General features: G+C 54.1%; 1 protein-coding gene across 1 annotated transcript; it reads left to right on the top strand.

Moving 5' to 3' along the window:
- Positions 1 to 3,305: 3,305 nt before the first annotated feature.
- Positions 3,306 to 18,502, top strand: LOC309593061 (SITS-binding protein-like; the record flags this gene model as incomplete). The annotated part of the gene is made up of 10 exons (XM_082317158.1): positions 3,306 to 3,764; positions 6,334 to 6,505; positions 7,308 to 7,515; positions 7,636 to 7,786; positions 8,043 to 8,240; positions 8,706 to 8,974; positions 10,700 to 10,836; positions 12,420 to 12,541; positions 13,315 to 13,494; positions 18,329 to 18,502. The coding sequence occupies 10 exons, from the start codon at positions 3,306 to 3,308 to the stop codon at positions 18,500 to 18,502; spliced, it is 2,070 nt and encodes a 689-aa protein (XP_082173284.1).
- Between the last annotated feature and the right edge of the window lie 3,501 nt (positions 18,503 to 22,003).

The following is a 22,003-nucleotide window of genomic DNA, read 5'->3' as shown; positions in this document are numbered from 1 at the left end:
ACCAAAAAGCTTTGATTCCCAAGCTCTGCTCATTGACGCTAGTGGGTTAAATGTATTTCCAGCGGCTCACCCCACCCCTTCCCTGGCCACCAGCAGCCCGCAGGAGCTGCATCCCACCCGCCCCAGCAAGAGCCCTCGAGGGTTCGGAAATCAAAGCCCTTCCGAGGCGGCACACGTGGCCCTCGGCATCCACGGGGCTTGGAAAGCCCCTCTGGATGTAAAACGGGAAACTCAAGGTCTTTTCAGACCTGCAAAGTCGGGAAGGGGGGAAAGATGCCCCATTTTGCAGAGGAGGAGTCTTAAAACTGTAAAAAAAACCTCTGCAAGAAGAGGGGCAGGTCGGCTTGCTGGAAACCAGGCGAACCGCCCCAAAATGTTTGTTCTCCTGTGACCGGTCAAGGAGAAGTGTTTTTTCTTGGCGGTTCGAGGAAGACTGACCGAGGCGCAGCGGGGCTCCAAGCTGTTCCTCTGAGCTGGGTCGTGCTCCAACTTGTGATGGGCAGGCAAATCGGTAAAACCATTCCTCCACCCCCAGAAAAACGAGTTGATGAGAGGGTTCAGCCCCAAATCCCCCGCGCAGCCACCCATTTGCAGAGGTTTTTAAGAAAAGCTTTTAAAGGAAATCCCCGTTTCCCTGGGATCCCCCCCAGCCTGCCGCACCGGCACCGCGCCAGCGGCACGGCCACCGGCCGCACTGTCCCTGCCCTTCTCTAATCCCGTCCTGGAGCCATTCGCGGCCCCTCTGCCATCCCGCAGCCACGATTTAATCGTGCGCCGTGTGACAGAGCTTTGCCTTGAGCTGCTGCTGCCAAACAACCCCACCGGTCACCGCCCCCCCGGCCCATTTTGGGGTGAGGAGTGGAGAATTGCTGATCCCTGTCCAGCTTTTCTGAATTTTCAGGGCTACTGCCGCATCCCCATCCATCCCTCCCTACCCTGGAGGATTAAATCCTCCTGGCGCATCGGGGACCACAGCCCCATCCCAAAGATCGCTTCTCTGATCTCCTCTGCCCTGTTTCTGTATGTTTTTTTAGCCAAACCATGCTCTCGGTAGGGCAGACGGGTTTATAAAACCTCATACGGCAAATCCCACCCTGCCAATTCAGTCGGCTCGGGTTCATGTTGTAGCTGAGCAGCTTTGAATCACCGTGGGATTTTATTGACTTCTACTTGTTGCCTTTTTCCAGGTTGTGGGGTGTGCTGAGCAGCACAAGTCCTGCGACCCTGCCCGTAACTTCTTTGGTGCTTCTTCAAGCACTCCTTCCTTCTCTTTTAATGTTTTTCCCTTTATTTTAACTAGTTTTCACTCCATAACCTTGGTAGCTTTTTGGGGGGGTCCCATGAGAGTTGTGACCTCTTTCTTTAGCACCCAAGCCTGTCTCCATCACCTGTAGCTTTGCTATCGTCTCCTCTAAGCTGGCAGCTGGAGAGAGTGTTTTTCCCGGTGACCCCGGTCCCTTTTTGGATGGACATCGCTGTCCCCCATCTCATCCCCGAGCCCTCGGGGAAGCCTGCCTCGTCCTTTCTCCTTATGCTGGATCCGACCTTTTCTCCCCGCTCTGGAGCCCCTGGCAGCAGCTGGGAGATGCTTGTCCCGATATGATCGACCCATTTTCCCTTCCATCCCACACTGGGTATTGCCCCAGCTGAAACGAGAAATTAGTCCTGGAGGTGGCTGTGGGAAAGGCCCCTCCAGGGGCTTATTTGGGCCATGGCCAGGGATTTTCCTGGTGGATTCGGCAGTCCTGAGACCCTCCCAAAGAGCAGCAACTCCTGGGGGGAGCAGTGCTTTTGGCTTTGGGTTCAGGGCTTGGGGTTGTCGGGGTTTTGCCTGGATGCAGAATGGGGAAATGCTTTGAAATCTCTATTTTTTTTTTTTTTTTAATAGGTTGGCAGCCAACAGGTTGTAATACTGCTTGTAAAATCCAGGTCTTCCCTGATCACCTGCAGGCAGGGGGAAGATGGGTAGGATGAGTGTGTGGGGCATGGAAAAGGGCATAGAAATCCCAGATTTCCAGAGTTTTCTGCCCTGATGGGGATTGCAACAGTGCCAGGTGGCTGCTTGCCCCTGCAAGGGTGCTCTGCTTTCGGGTGCAAGCAGCACCCTTTCCTGAAGCACCCATTTCTGCAGCCCTGGGGATGACCCAAGGGGAGCCTCTGGGCGCATTTGGCCTGAGGTAGAAATGGGGAGAAAATCCTCCCAAATGTAGTAGTAGTAGTAATAATAACAAAAAAAAGCCACAGCAGGGCTATGCCTCCCCATTCTGCTGCTTTGGCTTCTCGTGTGTGGATTCGCAGGTGTGTAGTAAGGGCTCAACCGGAGCCATCTCGATAACTTTGCAAAAAATCCCTTCAAAATTATTCCCGTACAAATAAATGCTTTTTAAAATTATTTTTTTAATTCCCTGCCTCTGTTTCCACCGTAACTACCTGAGGATACGTGCAGCCCCCAGGGGAGCAGGGTGGGAGGGAGCATGCCGTGTCTCATCTTAGATAACGCTCTTGGGTTTGTCTGGATCAAGTTGCCTCGGCTATAAAGGTCTCTGACGTGGCTGGTAGGAAAAACTGCCCTGGGGAAAGAAGAGAAAAAGCTTCTGCCCAGCCCAAAAGCAGAAAAATCAAGGGGGCTTGAGTGCTCAGTTATCGCTGGCCACTTTTGGGGGCTGCTAAAGCATCTTCCCACCGGACCGTGCCCGCAGGTAATTTTTCTCCCTGCTCTGTGCATTAATCAAATACTTTTACAGGCAAGAGGGAAGGGGGATGGAAAGCAGGTGTTGCATTCCACCCCTCTCTCTAACCACCCCTGCAATATTTTTTCTGCACCCCCCAGGCTGTTTACTGCTGCTTTGCAAACCGAGAAGCAAAGCTACGCCGCTTCGCCAAGCAAAATCCCAAAGCTCTGCGGAGGCTCGAGCGCTGCTCCGCTCCCCGTCGGCTGCTGCCCCGTCTCCCCTCCCGCGGCTTTCGGCCACGCGTGTGCTTCTCCGCGGCCCCGGACGGCGTCGCTGAGCGGATGCCGCCGGCCGTGCCAAGGGGCTGAGCTGACGCCCGGCACAGGGTCTGGCGGTTGAGCTGCCATCGCAGCCAGCGCTGAGCCCGGCAGCGGGATTTCCCATGCAGCAGCGAGCAGAGGGAGGCTGCAAAAGAGATTTCCCTTACCTTCGGATTACTGCAAAGGGAAAAGAGTTGCGGCTTAATTTTTTTTTAGTATTCTTTTGGAGCAATCCAAGAAGAGGGTTTTCTTTCCTGTGCTCCTGCAAGAGGGGAGAGAAAGAGGAGCTGGAGCATCCCGCTGCGATCGCACCATGCCACTCACCCGCTCCACTGGCCAAATCCACGATGCTGCTTGGACCTCGGGCTTCAGGGAGATGACGGAGCCCTGGAAAGGTGCCGTCGGCTGCCTCGGCGTGGCCGTCTTCTTCGCCATGACCATCGGCATCATCTCCTGGCAGGCGCTGGAGCAGTCACCGGAGGAGTGGGTGCTGCGGGGCCACGCTAGTGGGATGCTGTGGGAGCGCCGGCGGGGTGCCCTGCTCCTGCGGGCGCTGCCGGCAGGGCGGACGGTGGCAGTGATCGCGGTGGGCGGCGTGCCGGCTGCCGAGCCGCCTCCGCCACGGGACCGCTGCTGGCACGACGGCGGGCAGTTCTGCTACGCCTGGGAGGAGGACGCCGAGCTCCGGCTCTCCCTCGAGCCCCCGCCAGCCCCTGCCACCGAGTGCTACGGCGTCCGCTGGACCCCGCTGCGCCCCGACGTCATGCTGAAGGTAACGAGGACCCCCGTGCCCTTCTCTGAACCGCGGCGTTTGAGGTAAAACGGGCCAAAGCGGGGAGGATCTGGCCTGAACGCACAATTTCCCAGCACGATTATGGGGTTCCACCACGGTCGGAGGCACCCCATCTTCCAAAGCCTCCAGTAGCTGGAGGGTCCCAGATGGGAAAAGCCCCTTTGGAAGCCTCGTGCTCTGATGCTGAGCCCTCAAAACACCGAGGGGCCACAGCCACCTCCTCCCGGTGCCGCGTTGGTAACCCCAGGGTGGGAGAACCGTGTTTATACAGAGACTGCATAAATAACTGCTTAAGATCACAATGTTGGCAGGAAAGGCGAGGAGCTCCGAAAGGTCTCTTCCAACCACAGACACAATGTGGCAGCTCTCTCGGGATGGGATTAATCCATGTCCGCTGCTGCAGAAATTTATGAGGGTTTTTTTTATATCCTTCCCAGTTTTCTCCCTCGGTTAAATAAAAGCAGACTCTGAAAATGAGCCTTAGGGAGGGGAAGGAAAAACCCCATCAGATCATGGTGTCCTGACGTGGGGAGCCCTTGGGACAGGCGAGGAGCGGGATGGGATCCTGCGGGGACGGGGGATTTTTCCCCTTTAGCCGTAAATCACCTGTTGACATCGGTTTGGGCCGGTGGAAGGTGTTGCCTGAACACAACCGCTGTGCGTGGGGCTGGTTTTCCTTCGCTGATGTCGGTCTGGGGCAGCTGGAGGATGAGCAAGATAGAATAGGTCTTTTCCTACCTCAAAAAGAAAAAAAAAAAAAAACCCAAACACCAAAAAAAACCCCAAAACCAAACTATTGGAAAACGTGATCCAGTGCAATTCAAGAGTTAAGAACAGGCTTTCCCCCCCTCGTTCCCAGCTGGTGTAACTAGTTCAGCTGACACCTGGCACAGCTATCGGAGCCTCCAGGGTTTCCACTTTAATAATTTACATCTCCTCTCCCCACGGCTCAGGCAGACGGAACCGAGAGAGGTTACCCCGGCGGCAGGAGCGAGCGCGGGGCTCCGGGAGCGCTGCCCGCGCCTCGGCACCGGGGCCGACGTCACTTGTGTGGAGCTGGGGGGCCCTTGGGTCCCCCCCTGCCCGTCCCAGCCTCCCCCCGCAGCCCCAAGCCCCCGGGCTTTCGGGGAAGCCCGTCCCCGCGTGGGAAGTCACGCGGGACGCTAAGCCCTGCTGATCCCCCGCTTTGGCAGAAAGGGGGAAGTTTTAGAGGCTTTGAAGCGAAAATCGATGGTTTCTGAAAGGAGGCGGGCAGGGATGGGGGTGGCCCCGGGACCAGCAGCTCTTGGAGGTGGCTCGTTGCTCCGCTGGCCCCTCAGCCCTAGGAGAAGCGCCCTGAATACCCAAACTGATTCAGTCTCGCTGAGGGAAGTGCTTTTTATTTTTAGCCCCCAGGGAAGAGGGAGGCTTTGCCTTGGGAGAGAGCAGAAAGCCCACCAGTCACCCCAGGGACACTGGTGCTATTGGGATGAGTGCTCACAACGGGGTTAAAATCTCCCTGCGTGCACGCAGGTGGGGATAGCTGCAAGTTCAGGTCGTAAATTCACCCCAGAAACACCGCAGAAAGTAGCTAGGAGAGGTTTATTTCTTAAGAAGTAAACAGATTTTTTTTTCCAAGGTGGGTTTGTGAAAGCGCTGTCGCTGCATTTTAAAGCCGCTGCCTTGAATTTTCCGCCTCCGTCGTCACCCTTGTCCTGCAGCGACACGCACCCGCGAAGCCTCTTCGCTTACGCGGTTTTCAGCATCTTCTCACCGGCAACTCAAGGCCCCGTTAACGTTCGATAACTGCGGCTGGGTGCAGAAGCGTGACCGGGCGGGCTCTCCGGGGCGCAGGGTGTCGTGCATGGGTTACCCCTGGATCTCCAGGCTGCTTCACGGCAGTTTTATTTTATTTAAGTTCACCTGAAACCGGCAGGCTTTGGGGAAGATTTCTTGTCTTTTTTTTATTTTAAAGGAAACCATAATTTTTAAGGTATAGGGGTTTTATTCCCACGGTGGGATTTTCATATTCCTCCGCCTGGCTCTGTGTTGAACGCAGGCACAGGCAGATGCGTAAGGGGAAGAGGAAGAAAAATTGTTGGCTTTGGCTTTAATTAGCAAGTTAAGACTCTTTTTTGTTCTTCAAGGTAAACAAAGCGCATAACTTGCACTACTGAATCCTGCTACAATTTTTTTTCTCTCCTACTCTTACACCATTTGATAACTTTAATAAACTGCAGGCTGAGAAATCAAGTGGTCAGACAGAATTTCAGCATTTTTTTTTGTACCTGGAAGCCCAGCTCTTGTTCTTGTGGAGGAAAAACTCTAAACCCAAGTATCTTCTACCAGGTCAGAGGCAGAAAGCAGAGTGAGCACCCACTGCTTTTTGCACAAAACAGAAAATCTCATGGGACTGGGATTTATCTTCATGGGAAAAGACCTGTCCCATGACTGCTCTGACAACACTGGAATCACGTGCAGGGGTTTTGCCTCTCCAAATGCAACTATTCGCATGTTCGTCCTCCCCCGCGGCATTTCTCACCCTCTGATGACGCTCTCTTGGCTGCAGGATTGCTTCTCCATGGCCAACGTCTCCTGGTACGGAGGGGCGAGCGTCCGCGCCCAGCGCTGGCCGCTCAACGGCGCCGAGAGCCACGCGCAGCCCTTCGTTAGCGGCGACTTCAGCAAAAACCCAGCTGGCTACGGGCCTGTTTCAGAGCGATACTTTTTAGGCTCGACAGGTAATCGCATCCTTCCCTGTCCAACGTCCTATTGCTTTAATCCCCGTGTGTCTCCATCCCTCTCCCCATCTATAAAGCAACTAGTTTAAGAGCAGGGTAGATGTTTCCGAGATTAAAATATCCTATAAACGAATGACAACTGGCAGCAGGACGCAAGGGACGGATCCCACGCTGCCTCATCCCTGCGGAAAAGGCCCTGATATTAAACCTCAGCGCACCTGAGCTGCATTTACAAGTCCGTGCCCGGGAGGATGGGGTTGGCCCAAGTCACCCCAGGGAAATCCCAGGCTCTTGGTGTACTTTTTTTAAGCAGAGATCTGTGTCCATTGCCGCATCCTCCAGCTCCACGCCAGTGGCTTCGCCCTGAGCTCGCGGGTCCCCGACACTGCTATGGGGTGCTGGATGCGGGCATGGGTTTAGTTGCTGTTGTCATTTTTGGGTGGATATTTGGCTTATTCTGCAGAATGCCAAAGTTCAGATATTTCCCCAAATTAATCAATTGATCCGCAGCTGCCCCGCATTGATGAAGCTGAAGGCACTGCCTAAGCTGAATGCAGAGCAAAAGGGCAAGAAATGGAGCAAATCCAGCTCTTCAATGGCATTTTGGAGCTTAAAAGGGAATAGTGGAAGCAGTGAGTGGGGATGTGATTGCACGGCCGGATCTCTGGCTGGGATCAAGCCGGGAGGTCCTGGTTCCAGTTAGGCTATGTCCCGCACATCCCTGTCCCTGTGGCCACCGGTGCGAGGACTGAGAGGAGCCAGGCGCCTGCCGAGACACCGTTTTCCTCTTCTCTCCCCAAAGGAGTGACAGTGACAGTGGCACCCGACGTGCCCCTCTTCCTCTCGCTGGAGAGCAATCGGCACTTCTGCCTGGAAACGCCGGCGGGGAGAGCCGCGGTGCCCCTGCGCTACCTCCTCTGCGTCAGCCCGGACGTCGCGGCCGCCCAGCGGCACGTGGGCAGCCAGCTCGCCGGGCAGGCGCGGGCGCTGCCGGACACGGCCCTCCTGGGGTGAGACGCTCCTTCCCGCCTGGCTACCGGGCTGCTTTCCAGGCCCTTGTCCCGGTCGCTGTCCCGAGCATCTCGTGCCGGCACAAGGTGCAAACCCTCCCGGCTCTTTCCACCACGCAGGTCTCCGATCTGGCGGTATTACGGCCCAGCGGGTTCGGCTGCCAAGATAAAACGAGGTTTGAGGTCGCTGGCCAAGAGGCTGAAGCGGCATCGTCTTCAGGAGGGGGTCCTGGCCCTGGGGGAGCACTGCACCGCCGTCCTTGCCGCCGCGGTACGTCCAGTCCTGCCGGCCTTTGGGCTCGAAAGGCAATCGGAGAGCTGCCATCGGCCCTGCTCTCAGCACCGTTAAATCCTTACGTGTAAAATGCAAACGCACCCATTTTGTGGGGGGGGGGGTGAGCCTCCCCTCCCTGAGAAGCGATGCTCCGTTTGGGGTTTCCCCGTGCAGGCGGTGACACCGAGCAGCCGGTGCTCGGTGGCTTTGCCACTCCTACAAAACACCTTTTTCTGCCTTTCCTTCCCCGCAGGACCACGTGCCCTCGGAGCGGAGGAAGAGGCACGACTCGCCCCGCGCCTGGGACCCTTCCCTGATAAAACCGCTGCAGCTCTCCATCACGCTGTCCCCGTACACCAGCATCGCCTCCCCGCTCTTCCTGCGCTCGCTGCGGGACGGCGAGGCGGCGAGCTACTGGCTGAGCCTGCAGCCCCGGTTCGGGGGCTGCTCGGTACGAGACCCTCCGCCAGCCCCTGAACCTGCTGCTCAACCTGAAATCAAAATTAAAGCTGAACGAATGCCCACAGAGGGGCACAACCTGATCCTCCCGTGCTGGGGGCAAACCCTACGGGTGCAAAGCGATGCCTGAGGGAGCAGCTTGTCTCCTGTTTTATAAGGAAGCAGCTTTCAAATTTCCCTTTCCAAAAGATATTTTAAAAAGTTGCCAGTGTTCAGAAAATCCCTCCAATTCCCTTTTTTGCAGTCACTTTAATGATATGCCAATTTGCCATCAACTCAGGGATTTGGGGGGGGGGGGGGGGGGTTGAGGGAGGGTTGACACTTTCATGCGTTGCACCGCGACGGTGCAAACTGCGGCAGGGCAGGACGAGGGCAGAGCAGGCACCCTCCAGCCTCGCTCCCCGGGGTTGGTGGGGTGGTTTAGGGGTCTGACAGAAGCTCTCCTCCTCTGCCGCAGATCCCGCTGCTGACCACCTGGAAGGGGCGGCTTTGCGCCCGCCTGAACGTCACCAGCGAGGCGGCGCTGAGCTGGTACCTGGCACGAGCCCGGCGCCTGCAGCAGGCGCTGGGGGCCGCGTACGTGGTCTTCGAGGGCGCCGAGGGCAATGCCTTCCTGGAGCAAGCCGTCCCGCCTCCCGCCGAGCTGGCGGGCGACCGATACACGGGGGCACTGGCGGCGGCGCTGGCAACGCTGGGAAATGCCACTGTCATCAGCGCCGGTGCCAGGTGGGTGGCAAGGAGGAGAGGCTTTGCTGGAGCCGACGGCTGCGTGAGCTGCTTGGGGAGATGGTCGAGGTGATGCTTTAAAAATGCCCGTGGGTGCTGAGACACCACTCAGCACCCAGGGAAGCAGCGTGGAGGTGGTCTAGGGCAATAGGGAGCGAGGGGTCACTCTCATATCTCTTTTTCCTCTCTCTTTCGGAGCATTTTAATTTTTTTTTTTTTTAAGGTCTTGGAGCATAAAAATGCTTAAATGCGTTAATGCCAGATACAATAAGAATGCATCTTGTCATTGATGGCCATTCAAGCGTCAGGTCGCTGCCTCTCCTGCAGGAGGTGAACCCTGGAGTCTTGGCCAAATCCCTGTGTTGGTAGTTGCCTGTGGTGCCAAACGACTGTAGCTTTCTGACTTTTCATGCTTGCACAGCCCACCACAGGATTAACCTATTAATTAGCAGTTGTGACATGCCTCGAGACCCTTTGGTTGGAGGTCCTGAAAACTATTACGTTTCTTTTTTCCCATTGGTTTTATGTCTGGCAGATGCAAAGGGATATGCAGGCTGTTTGCAAAATGACTTACGTTGTGGATCAGGCACTGATGGTAAATTGCATTAGAAGGCAACTTCAAAATGGTTCATTTTCAAAGAAAAAGCAAAGTTGCACATGCCGAGGTGGTGACGGGCTCTTACTCAGCCATCTGCAAAACCAGAGTGGTGGAAATAGCCCTTTTTCTAACCATTTTTCAGTCTGTCCAGGATCATACCTTTCCTGGTGGGCAGCTTCCATACCAGAAGTGTTTCATTAACCCATCTCATCAGCCTTACCACCTCCAAAGATGAAAAAATCTCCCTGGGAGACCTTTGGGGAGTCAGCAAACGGGTGGGAGGTTAAGGAGGAAACCAAACACTAGAAGCAAGCAGGCTCAGACCAAAAATCCCCCTTGGTTAGATGAGCTCCAGACCGTTTTTCAAGCCAAAGCTCATCATGAAGGTCCAGATTTGACCCTTTTTCTCCTCCAGAAACACTGTCTCCTGCACCAGGCTGCACGGTGACATGATCCCCTGCCCCCACAAGTAAACCCAAGGCATAGAAATGCTACTGGAAAAAAAACCAAACCGCCCCAGGGAAAATAATGTTTTCCTCTGGCAGATAGCTAAATCTGCCGTCAGGAATGACGGCTGCTCAGTGCGAAACAGATGAGCACAAATGAAAGCCGGGAGGAGAAATCCTCCCTGTGGGACGTGCCCCTGGGCCACCCGTGTCACAAGGAGGGTCGTGCTTCGGGTTTGGGGCACCGCATGGGCCCGGGGCTGAGGGTGCTGTTGGGGTGCCCCGGCCGGTGCCACGGGAGTGTCTTTTGCAAGCGTTTTCCCACCAGCCTCGGTGTTGCCACACGAGAAGTAGCAAGAAGATGGCTACAGCCCAGAGTGTGGCTGTGCTGCCATCAAGGTGGGCCACCAACTTGTGGTCTTCGTCAGATCAAGCCAGGAGAAGGAAAGCTTTGAATGGAGGATTTGGGGAGAAGGAGGGGGACTAGGGTTGCCAAACTCGGCAGGGCAGGCGCAGTGGGTGGGAGCGGTATTGGGGAGCACTGATTTCCCTCCAACAGAGGTGCCAAGTGGTTGGAGAAACCCGTATCTGACCACAGCGACTGCCAAGGCAGCCGGGCACCGGAGAGCTTTGGCTCCTGTGAGCCATCTAAAAACGCTGGGTTTGTGCTTGTGTCCCCAGATCCAGCCATCTACCGCTCTTCATCCAGATGAGCCCGCTGCGCTCCGACTGGAGCCACGCTGGGCTGAAGGGGGTCATTCCCTCCGTGCTGCACTACAGCCTCTTGGGCTACAACTTCTTCATCCCTGATGCAGTAGGTAATAATTTCTTTTCTGTTTTTCCCCCTGTTTCTGGCTTTTCTGCAGAGACTTTTGCAGCAGTTGTTCAGGCGAGAGGAGCGCGGGAGGTGCGTTGGCGCTGTCTGGCGTAGGTGTGCTATATGAAGGCTTGAAGCACTTTGCTCCCGGTACCCAGTTTTCTGCTGTGCCGACTTGATTGGGTTGAATGTTACTAGGGAATCGACTGAGGAATTGCAAACAAAAAAACATGCTGTAAATTTTATCAGGCAGCCCCAGAAGCAGCCGGGTCTCTGGGGACGCCCTTTGCAGAGCTCCTTAACCGCGGGCGGAGGGCGGCCCGCCACCTCTCGCAGCTCTGCTTGAGCTAAAACCCCCCCCGCGAAAGCAAGGAGGGAGCCCGCAGGCAGGGAATGGCACGCTCGCGCTCCTGGCTGGGACGCAGATGTTCCTAAAACACCAGCAGCCCTGCTCCAAGTTTGCGTTTCTGCTCCAAAGCACAATGGCTTGAGAAATCCTTAAATAAAAACAGTATAAAAGTTGAGAAACAATTCTTTAATTGGGGCCAAGCAGTTCGTTTTCCCCCTTGTCTTGGAGGTGACCGGGTTATTTGTGTTTAAAACATGCCCCAAACCACCAGAGGCTGCACGTGAAGTGTCAGACCCAGAGCGCGGAGCTGCAAAGACAGCCCGGAAAAAGGGGGTTGTTGAGAATTTTTTTTCAATTTGGCCTCTATTTTTAGCCAGTTTTCCTTAGAAAACAAGGCTTAGGCAGTCACAGCATGCCAGTTCCCTCCCCGAAGAGATGCTGAATCCCTTGGCTTCTTTCAGGCGAGCTGGAGGGGAGAGCAGCTCGCCCTGCGCGGCGGGGCTCGCGGCCGGTGGCGTTTGCTGCGGGGGCGAGCGGCCCATCGGGCTGCGTCCCCGCCGCTCGGGATGGGCGAAGCCTCTGAGGAAACGGGGCTTTGCGGATGGCTTGGGCCAGCCCTTGGCGTTGGGGGTTTTTGTGCCATTTCTAGGGGAAGCTGTGCTGGATTTTCAGAGTGATGGCTCCTAGGGACGCTCCGGCTCCTAGGGACGACCCAGCCCCAAGGGCTTCATTTCCCTGTCCCATCCCATCCTCTCCTGTCCTTCCCAAGCCCCTCTCTGGTGTTTCAGAGGGGAATCGGAATCCCCTTCCATGACATGTTTCTGATTAATTAGTTGGCAATACTCTGCTTTTCCACCACTTTTCCTGTAATTTGGATCCCTTCAAATTCATAATGAGTTTTTTCCTGTGATGCTTCGTCTTTGCACATCAAAGTGGCGGGAGAGTCCAGCGTTTTTCCCAACACTTTGCAGGAGAGAAATCCCTTTTTACAATGGGGGATTTACAATTCTAAAACGTAGAAACTCCTCAGACATCATCCCTAGTATGTCTGGTCCTAAAATGGCCAGAGATGGACGTCTGATTGCCATTTGCTGATGGTGCCCAAGGAAGAAAAATATGGGTGGGGAGAATTGGGCTCCTTTTTGCAATGGGCAACGTGGAGAGCAGGTCGCTTGGGACTCATCCCGCGAGGCGATGCCCCCGAGCAGCTTCACTCAGCTCCTTGTCCCGGGCAGGAGGGAGCCTGGCCGGTGACGCCCCCGGGGACCCGGAGCTGTACGTGCGGTGGCTGCAGATCGTGACGTTTCTCCCCGTGATGGCCTTCAGCACCCCGCCCTGGCTCTGCTGCGACGCCTGGGTACGTACCCCCGTGCCCGCAGAGGAGGACACAGTGCCCCTTATATGACAAAAACCCCCCAAAGCCATTAAGGTCCCTATCGGGGAAAGCTGAGGCTAAAAACCACTGTCCTGTTCTTGCTGCCCACAAAATTCTCCTCCCTGCCCCAGCAACCAGGTCGCTGTGTGCTCTCAGCAGCATTTTTGCTGCAAAATCAACGTGTTTGTGGCTTTATACTTCACGGCTTTGTGCAACCACAGGGCCGGCACCTGCAACGCCTGCAGAAATGACAGCAATCGTCCCGTGTCTCCCTCCCTTTTGCTGCCGGAGTTGTTTAATTATAGTTCGATCAAACAGTTAATATCTGTGGTAGAGTGAACCTGCAGATTCACATTCAAAATCTTTTTAAACAGTTGGAGGCATTTTCCCAGGGATGTCGTCTTTAGGGCAATAAAAGGGGAGAGCGATTCTTAAAATCGGGGGCACAGGGGGAAATGTCATTAAATCTCTTTGCCAGCAGCAAAAGAGCTCATTGCTTTGGTTAAAGACATCAACAGCCCAGCGGCCATCACCTGCCAGCCGCTGTCCCCAGCCTTCACATCTAAATGGGAATTAATCCACTGTATCAACCCTGTTTGCACCTTGTTAGCTGCCATAACTTGATCTGGACATTGCAATTCAGTAATCTCTCTTCCCAAGGGAATATATATATATTTTTCTTTTTTTCTGCTTGCTTTGCAGTTTATTGGATGAAGGACTTGTCATGGCTTTCTTTTTCTTCTCCCACCCTGCAGGTCCTGAATCTTACCCGGCAATGCATACAGAGGCACCGGGACTTCGTTGTGCCACTCCTCATAAAATACGGTGAGGAATGGCGTCGCTTGGGGTACCCCATCTTCCGGCCGGCGTGGTGGCTCAGTCCCACAGATCCAGCCGCTTTTACCGTAGAGGATGAATTTCTCCTTGGAGATGAGGTAGGAAATGCGGGGACCGAATGCCCTCAGAGGGTAACTGGGGGCAAACACGGCGGCCCCTGCGCTCGCCCATCCTTGCATCCTACCCGAATGCAGCGCTGGTGAAGCGGCTGCATGAAACCAAAGGGCTGATGGGACCCTGTTGGCTCCTTCAGGTTTGCAAGTTATTCAAAATGAAGAGTCAACAAGACCTTTTTCTTTTCTTTCATTTTTTAATATCAGGGTGGTTTTCAGTCCTTTCTGCCGGAAGACACCTCCTGACGGCCAGCGTTGCTCGTTTCCCCCTCTTTTCGGGCTGTTACTTGGAGCTGCAGCCCGCGATAGCCAAGGAGCAGCACAACGTGCGGCTCCCTGGTCCCCTCTAGCCCCGCTCTGGGGTTTTTCGATCCTAATCAAACGCAACCCAGAACAGAGGGGAGCATCAGCGAGCACAGACCCTGGGGCCCCACTTCAGGCTCACGTCAATGTCCCAGTTGAGCTCACCCATCCACGTGTTGCCTATGGGATTTACTCACTTGAATCCACATTTTACCCCGCTGGCAGCTATAGTGAGGATTTATTCAGCCCATCGGGGTGTTGTGAATGGAGCCCATCAGATCTGAGCCCATCTAATTCATAAGGCCACAGCAAGTTAGGCAAATGCTGTGGAGATCCGTGGCACGTTGAAGATGGATTGATGTGTTTATCCGTTTTCCTAGTAGAGATCTAAATGTGGCTGGCATCTGTTTCCCCCCAGTTTTCTTTTTCCCCCTGCTTGTTCAGATTTCGGTGATTTCAGCTGTAAATACTCCCTGCGAGTCTGGTGGTGTCACGCTTCGGTTGTGGCTTGTGTAGGGGGGAGCTTCTCCTGCCGCCCTCCCTGCAAATGCATCCCTCTTCCCGTTACAGCTTGTGAAATGTTCGTTTTAGCACACAGACGGCATGATGTATGGTGTGATTTATGGCCGCTTTAAATCAAAAAAAGCCTTAGAAAGGCAATTCAGGCCTTCTGAAAAAGACTTTTCTTAAACAAAATTGTGCCTCACCCTCCCATTTTGTGAAGACAGTTTTTTTGTGCGGTGGCATCACATTATCTCTGTCCTCCTGCCTTGCCTGGGTGCAGGATCCCAGAGCTCAAGATTTCGGTAGTTCCTACAGGTTTGGTTCTTCTTTTTTCATTAAAAGCATAATCCTCTGTCCATGCTACCGCATTCATTTTGCAGCGTGTTGGGCTGTCTCTACGTGGGGATGCTGTTAACGATGACGACATCGTCTCCCTAAATATCCAAACCCCAAAGCAAAGCTCAATAGGAGTTTGTTTCTTGTTTTAATACAAAAGCATCTTGTGCCGCAGAGTTATCTTTTCAGGCTCTGCTTGCAGCCTCCAACAGATATTGCAACACCTGATTTCCAAGCTTCAGTTTCTTACCACAAATTCTGCAGTTTCAATTTATAGGGCTTTTTTTTTTTTTTAAAGGGCACTTTCACTGCAGAAGATTGCTAAAATGTCTTTCTGCTGCTGCTTAAAAAGTAGAGAGCTCAAATAACCAGGTGGGATGTTTTTAAAATACAAATCCTTGGCACAAATGAATTTGAGAGCGGTTTTGTGCAAGCACAGAGGCTGGAGGGATCCGAGGCGTTTCTGCTGCCCCAGCGTGCTGCAGAGCACACGTCTGGGCAGTAATGGTGGTAACTGGTTATAACTGGGAGCAAGCTAGAGCTTAATTCTTTCCCCCAAAATCACTTGAACTGAAAAATCCCTGATGCAATTGAATTGGCCAAGGCAGAAATGTGGTCTGCGTTAGTGAGGCGAGATTCCCAGCAAAATATCGCAAACACGGAGAGGGGGGGAAAAGTTTGGAGCCGCTTCAGTCCTATCTCCCAGGAGGCACAAAGTTATGGCTTGGCTGAAAGCTCCTAAAATACGGTAAAATGTGATGTCTGCTCCATAAACTTGTCAGGGCCAAGCATTTCTGATAAAGCATGATGTGAGGCTGGCAAAAAGCTTGTCTGACTTTGGTTTTTATTCCTCCCCCGTCCGTGCAAGAGCCTGAGCTTGTGGTGGGAGAGCCCAGACGGGGGATGTTTTGACTTCCAAGCTGGTTTTTGGAAGGTGGAAGAATAGAAATGCACTCCAAAAATGGCTTTGGTGCAATTTGGAGCATCACCAATAATAGATTACTGGAAAATACACAGGGCGATTCTGTCCCGGTATGGTCCGAGGCAAGAACGAGTGTTAGGACACTGGGATAAACCTTTTGAACATCATCCCTCAGCGCGAGCGGCTGCTGCGGGGTGCCGATGAACCTGGCTTTGTGCTGTTGCTGAAGCCTTTCCCTCCTGAGTCGCACCCCAGGCTTTTCGGGGGGTACCTCTGGGCTGGGAAGATAGCCCTGCTTTGAAATCTGATCTTCAGGCTGCGATTTGTACACTCATTACTTCCAGGTCTCGTTAATCCGGATCACTTGGCAGCATACGCTCAACCTGAATCAGGCCGGATGATATATCTGTCAAATTAGCAAGAGTGCTCAAGAAACAGTTTTTATGTCAGATTTTTGCTGGCTGTGAAGGGCAGCCGATCTCCCTCTGCTGCCTTTGAGCAGATGGGACAGCACCAACTTTGGGCTTGTGCAAGCGGTTTGAGAGGTGGTGGCGTGGGACTGCCGCGGCCGGGGAGTTTCTGATCCGTGACCAGAGGTCCTGAAATGGGATTTAACACTGCACAGCCATATTCCAGCATCACTCATGAGCAAATTTCCACTACAGGGAAAGGGAATTGGAGCCGATTGCTATCGAATCCTTCCAGCAAAGCATGCTCAAATATAATAGCAAAGAGACAAGTTGCACTGATTCAGCAAACTGCGCTGGCACGTGCTGTTTTGCGGCTGTGCCGCAGCATCGCTGCTTGTCGCTGCCGTCCGCCTGGCAAGAGCGGACGCTGCAAGAATCCAGGTCTTCCTGCCAAATATATTTATGAAGGCCAAGAGGGTCTGAGAGCGTCCCCCAAACTGTGCTGGACACCCCAGTGTCTCCCTGGGACGATGCTGCCGGGCAGCCTGAGGAGCATCACGCAGGGATGAGTCCCAAGCACTTGCTCTCTGCTGTTGACCAGGACCTTCAGAAATGGGTTTAGGAGTGACTGATCTGTAAACTTCATACTCTGTTTTCACTGTTTAGCCTTTCTTTTCTTTAACGGCCTTTCTAGCATTTTAATTTTTTTCCTATCATCTCCTCTTTCTTCATCATCATGTGAACCTGAACAAATACAAATCAAAGCCTCGGTGTTGAAGCAGATTTAAATTTAAGCCAAAGCAGCTGGTTCTGTGGTTTGTTTTGTGTTTGGTTGGTTTTGTTTGTTTGTTTTTCAGCAAAGCTTTGTTTTTCTTGTGAAACTCTTAATTTTAGGGCCCTGGAAACCTCTTTCAGTTTCTGAAGTGAAATAATTTATCAGGAGTAAATATCCTCAGAATACTGGAAGCTGCTTTTTCTTTTTCAGTAGGGAGAGAAATGACCCCAGGGACCCCTCTCCTCATACCACCATCACCAACTGGAGAACTTCAGTCATGTAAAAGGTTTCTTTTCATATAAATGAAGAAAAAACAGTTCTCTCTAGCATTCTTTGGAGACTGGATGACCTTGACTCGGGCATTGGGGAGGAGCGAGCAGAGCACACTTCTCCTTATGCCTCCTCTCTGAACGGGGCTCACTGATTTGTGACCCAAAAGCAAACCTTTTCATGCTTTTATTTTTTTATGCTCTTTTTTTAAATGCAATTACCTATATGCCAAGGCTGCCGGCTGAGATTTTTCATGATGGTTAGAGGGCACCGGGCAGCTAATCTCTTGAATCTCCAAAGGAGCCTTGAGTCCATAGAACGATAAATCAATTGTGATTGTTGCTTGAGATATACAACACGATATAAACTATTTTGAACATGAGTTTTTCCCTAGAGTTTATGTAACCTGCAACACTTAATTAGTCTGGGAGGCTGAAACACAAAATCCTTCTCCGAAATGCAGGACAGGAAAGCTGGGAAGGGAGGGTTAAGTCGCCTGGAGAGCAGCCCCGGGCAGAGGGCTTTTGAAGCTCTCTTTTCTAGCATCCTGCAGTTAACGCTGTTCTCCCACCCCATAACGTGTTCATTTCTAATTGAAATGCAAGTTTCTGCTTGGTGCCGTACCAGATTATATTTGACTTCATTGATTAAGTCGTATCAAAGGCTCTGCCTGAACCAGATCTCAAGTACAGAGTCATGGGAGAAAAGAGAAATTCCCAACTCTGCCACACATCCCCTGCGTGGCTCGGGGACGTCTCTCGCCCTGGCTTAGTGCCACCAGTTCCCACTGCAATCCCGTCAAACGTCCCCAGGAGCTGCTTTGTGTGAGCCTGAACCCACCGGCAGCGCCTGGGACTTGCTGGCCAGCCCGTGCTCCTGCTCTGCCTGCACCCACTCTGTGCTGCTCAGCCTAGAAGGAGGAGCTTGGATCTGTAGGAAACACAGATTTCTGATGGTTTGGGGGTTTTTTGTTTGCTTTTTTTTTTTTCTTTTTTAGTTCTGGTCTTAAATATGAGTGAGTTAGACTCTAGGGGCTACTGCAGGCAGGGATGATCCCAATCCCGGCCAACCGACGGCCACTGCATCATCTTTTCTCACTTTTTTCATAGGAAATCTTGCACTTATCAACTTTGGCCTCAGCTGCTTGCGTGGATGGATATTCTCAGGAGCCAAACTTCTGATCTCTGTGGTTGCTCACTTCTCCCGTCAGCCTCGTGGTTCGCTTGGCGCAGCTAGCGGTATGTCCTGACTAAGCCTCCGTGTCCTAAGTTTCTTTTTTCTTTCTTTTTTTCACTGCAGGTCCTGGTTGCCCCAATAACAGAAAAGGGACAAACATGGAGAGATATCTACCTGCCTGGAGAAGGGCACCTATGGATGGACACCAACACTGCCCGCGTGTTCGACGGAGGCACTCTCCTCAGGAATTATTCCGCCAGCCTCGCAGAGGTGCCGGTGTTTGTAAAGACCTCCTAAATCCACGGACTGCTGCAGCTTTTGGACAGTTGACCTCTTTCAGAGCAGCACTGGCCACATGTGCTCGCTCTTCCTTGAGACTGTTTCAGCCTGTTTGCACTGTTCCAAGAACCTTTTTTTTTTTTTTTTTTTTTTTATTTCAGCAGAAATTGTTTGAGTCTTATTATTCACTGTTATTCTAAAATAGCAGAAATACAGCTTTGGCACAAACATACATCCACGCAGAATGTTGACCTGTATCTTTCCAGGGTTTTCCCAGTGAAGTGTGTGTGTGTGTGTTTAGGTGGGCACATCCAGCCTTTCCAGGTCCCTGGCACCACGCTCAAAGATGCTGCCTTGGCCAGAGAGCGGATTTTCCAGAATAGGAGATAAATGAAAATTGGCTTATACCAGATGGGATGTTTTCCATTTAAAGATAAAAGTATATACAGGGAAAACCAAGTATGATCGCTCTGTTCATGTGCATGGACATGACATGTGCCAAGCGCTGTCGGTGTCTTTCATCTGATGCTGTGGGTATGGGCCCCCAGGAGCGTCTCTGGTAGCAAGAGCCCGACTTTGAGGATAATCAGAAAATAGGGTGAATTCCAGGTCCATTGGAAGCAGGTTTCTGTGGAAGAAAAATAGACTTGATCAAGCAAAGGAGCGGCTCTAACAGAGCATGGTGGGGACAGGCAGGATGATCGCCCACCTTGGAATACAAACTCCAGCGCTCGGCACTGAGCTCCTGTGTGCCCCAGCCACCGCTTTTCACCATTTGTTCAATTTTATGGTTTTTTTCCCCAATTATTTCTTGCAGTGCAAGAGGGATCCAGTGTGACCAGCCGCCTTCTATCCAGCAGAAAACATACCCAGAGGCAAAACAGATGTCCCACATGCTGAATGTGATTTTAGGCAGAATATACTACTCTGATAACCCAAGTTATGGATTAATGGGACATTAACGTGTACGTTAACGGGGTGATTCCAAAGCCTGGCACTTGAGGGCAGGGACTAGGTGACAGCTGGGACTGAAGCAAAGAGCAAGTTTTGGCCCGCAGACCCTGCTGCAGGCAGTGCTGCCGGGCTCATCCAGCCAGCGACGGCAGCAGCCAGCACCTTGTTTGTTTGTGGAAACTGCTGCTGTACCAAGCCATGGCTCTGCTGAAAAAATGAGATTTACGGGTATCAGCTCTCCCCAGCACTTTTTCCCTGAAAATCGGAGGGAAAGCAAAAGAATACGTATGAATTGCTTTCAGCCACGGAAGCCTAGGGAGCTGAGAGGTGAAGAGCTGACGTGGGGAGGTGGGGAGCCCCTCAGCTCCGTGCCTGGTCCACAGAGGTACATGACAGGGCCAATGGGGAGCACCGGCGGAAAATGATGGGGCCTGAGGAGAGCAACCCAAGGCACACCTGGGGGCCAGGCCATTTCAAAATACCCACGAAGGTTCCTGAGATGCATCAAAAGGCACAAACTGAAATACAGGAACCTCTTGCTAAGCGTAATACAAAACTTGTTTATTTGCAAGGAGGTCAAGCCCTGGAACAAGTTGCCCAGAGGGGTTCTGGAGGCTCCATCCTTCGAGGTCATCAAAGCCTGACGGGATGCAGCCCGAGCAGTGGGCTTGGACTAGATGATCTCCAGAGGTCCCTTCCCACCTCCTCAAGTCCGTGATTTGCCACAAGAGGAGACGACAGGAGGGCTTTCTCCCATGCATTTTCATTCCTCAGCAGGAGCAATCGGGCTGGCTTGATCCTGTTTGGTGCCACTGCCAGAGTCGGAGACAACCCACGTTGCCACTGTCCCGCTGCCACCGTCTGCCCGCGTGCCCCCCAGCAGCAGCACAGCCACCACCTCAAGGGCCTTCTGTGTCCCCGGGCTCATTGCACTGCCTTGGCAGGCGACGGTCAAGGAGCGAGCGTTGCGTTTCCCTACTAGGTAGGGTGTGCTACCGGATCCTGCGCCCGGCAGGGCTGCGGGACCTCCATCGGGATCGGCTCCTTGCTGCACGCCCTTCTCTGGAGGAATGGCGGCCTCCCCGCTGACGGCGCTCTCTTCTCCCAGAGGAAGACGGGAGGTCCAGTTCAGGGCTTCGAGCTCGCCCCTCATCCCGATCCCTCCTCCTCTGCTGGGCTTGACTCCCGGTGCTGCGGGATCTCCGGCGGGAATGGCTCCTTGTCGCAGGCCGTTGCCTGGAGGAATGCCGGCCTTCCCGCTGGCGGTGCTCGCTCCTCCCCGGGGCGGCCGGGACATCCCGTTCTGGCCTTGGAGCTCGGCCCTCACCAGCATCCCTGCTCCTCCACTGCCTCCGCCTTGCAGAGGAGCCATGGGCCGCGGTGTCCGGGTGCCTCGTGTGGGCTTCCTGGCCTCGCCTGGGGGACCTGCTCCGTTGCCTCTCCGTGGCACGGGGATGCTCCCTGTCCCTGCTCTGCCACTGCTGCGTGCTGTGGTGGCCGCGGGAGTGCTCCCACTGAGCGCGGTCCCTGCTGCTGCGGGATCTCCGGCGGGATCGGCTCCTTGTCACGTGCCGGTCCCTGGAGGAATGCCGGCCTGCCCGCTGGCGATGCTCGCTCCTCCCCGGGGAGGCCGGGATGTCCTGTTCGGGCCTTGGAGCTTGGCCCTCATCACGAGCAGCATCCCGAGCCCTGCTCCGCTGCCGCCTCCTGCTTCTTGTGGAGTCGTAGCCCCGGCCGTGCTGAGGCCATCTGTGGCCATCGTGGTGCTGCCTTGGGGACCTGCTTCGGACCCTCTCTGGGGCCCCGGCATGGCCACTGCCACGGTTTCTCCTGGAAGATCTGCGGTGCTGGTGGCCTGAGGAACGCCACCGCCTCCTTTCTGCATTGTGGTGTCGAGATCTCCCGCTGTTGTTGTACGGGATGTTGTGCACCTCGTATTCGTTGGGCCCCAGCTTGCGGAAGATGTGGTGAACAGGCTGCTGGCAGTTTGGGCACACGGCTCTTCTGTGGACCCACTCTTCTATGCAGGGAAAACAGAAACGGTGCCTGCACCAGATCACGCAGGCTTCGTTTTTGATGGTGTCCAGGCAGATCAGGCAGTCTGGGTTCTCAGAGGCATCCAGCGGCGTGGCCTGGGGCACGTGGCTGGCTCTGGCAGCAGGGGAAGAGGGGCCCTGTTCTCCCAAGTCCTCCTCCAACACCATCTTGTGCTGCAAACAAAAGAGATACCAAGCTCGTGACCTGCCCTGGAGATGCAACCTGCAGGAAGCAGCAAAGCTGAAGAAGTCGAGCACCAAAGCGGTGCTCTGTGTGCTCCTGCTCTGCAGGCGGGGCGGTGACCGACCTCTCCGACACGTGCAGGCAGGGATTGGGAAGGCAGGAAAGCGGTTCCTGGCCTCCCAGCAAGGGCAGGACAAGGGTGGGGGCGCGGCAGGTCGGGACCAGTGCCCCGGGCCCTGCCCGCGTCCCCGTCCGGCAGATCCTCTCTGCGCCCTCGGCAGGGAGCCCGCGGGATGGGGGTCCTTCGTCCCCCCACCTGCAGACGGCTGTCCCCCACGCACAAGG

The sequence above is a fragment of the Platalea leucorodia genome (assembly GCF_965183815.1).
Source record: "Platalea leucorodia genome assembly, chromosome: 7".
NCBI classification, from domain to species: domain Eukaryota; kingdom Metazoa; phylum Chordata; class Aves; order Pelecaniformes; family Threskiornithidae; genus Platalea; species Platalea leucorodia.
This window is presented reverse-complemented; position numbering and strand designations above follow the sequence as displayed.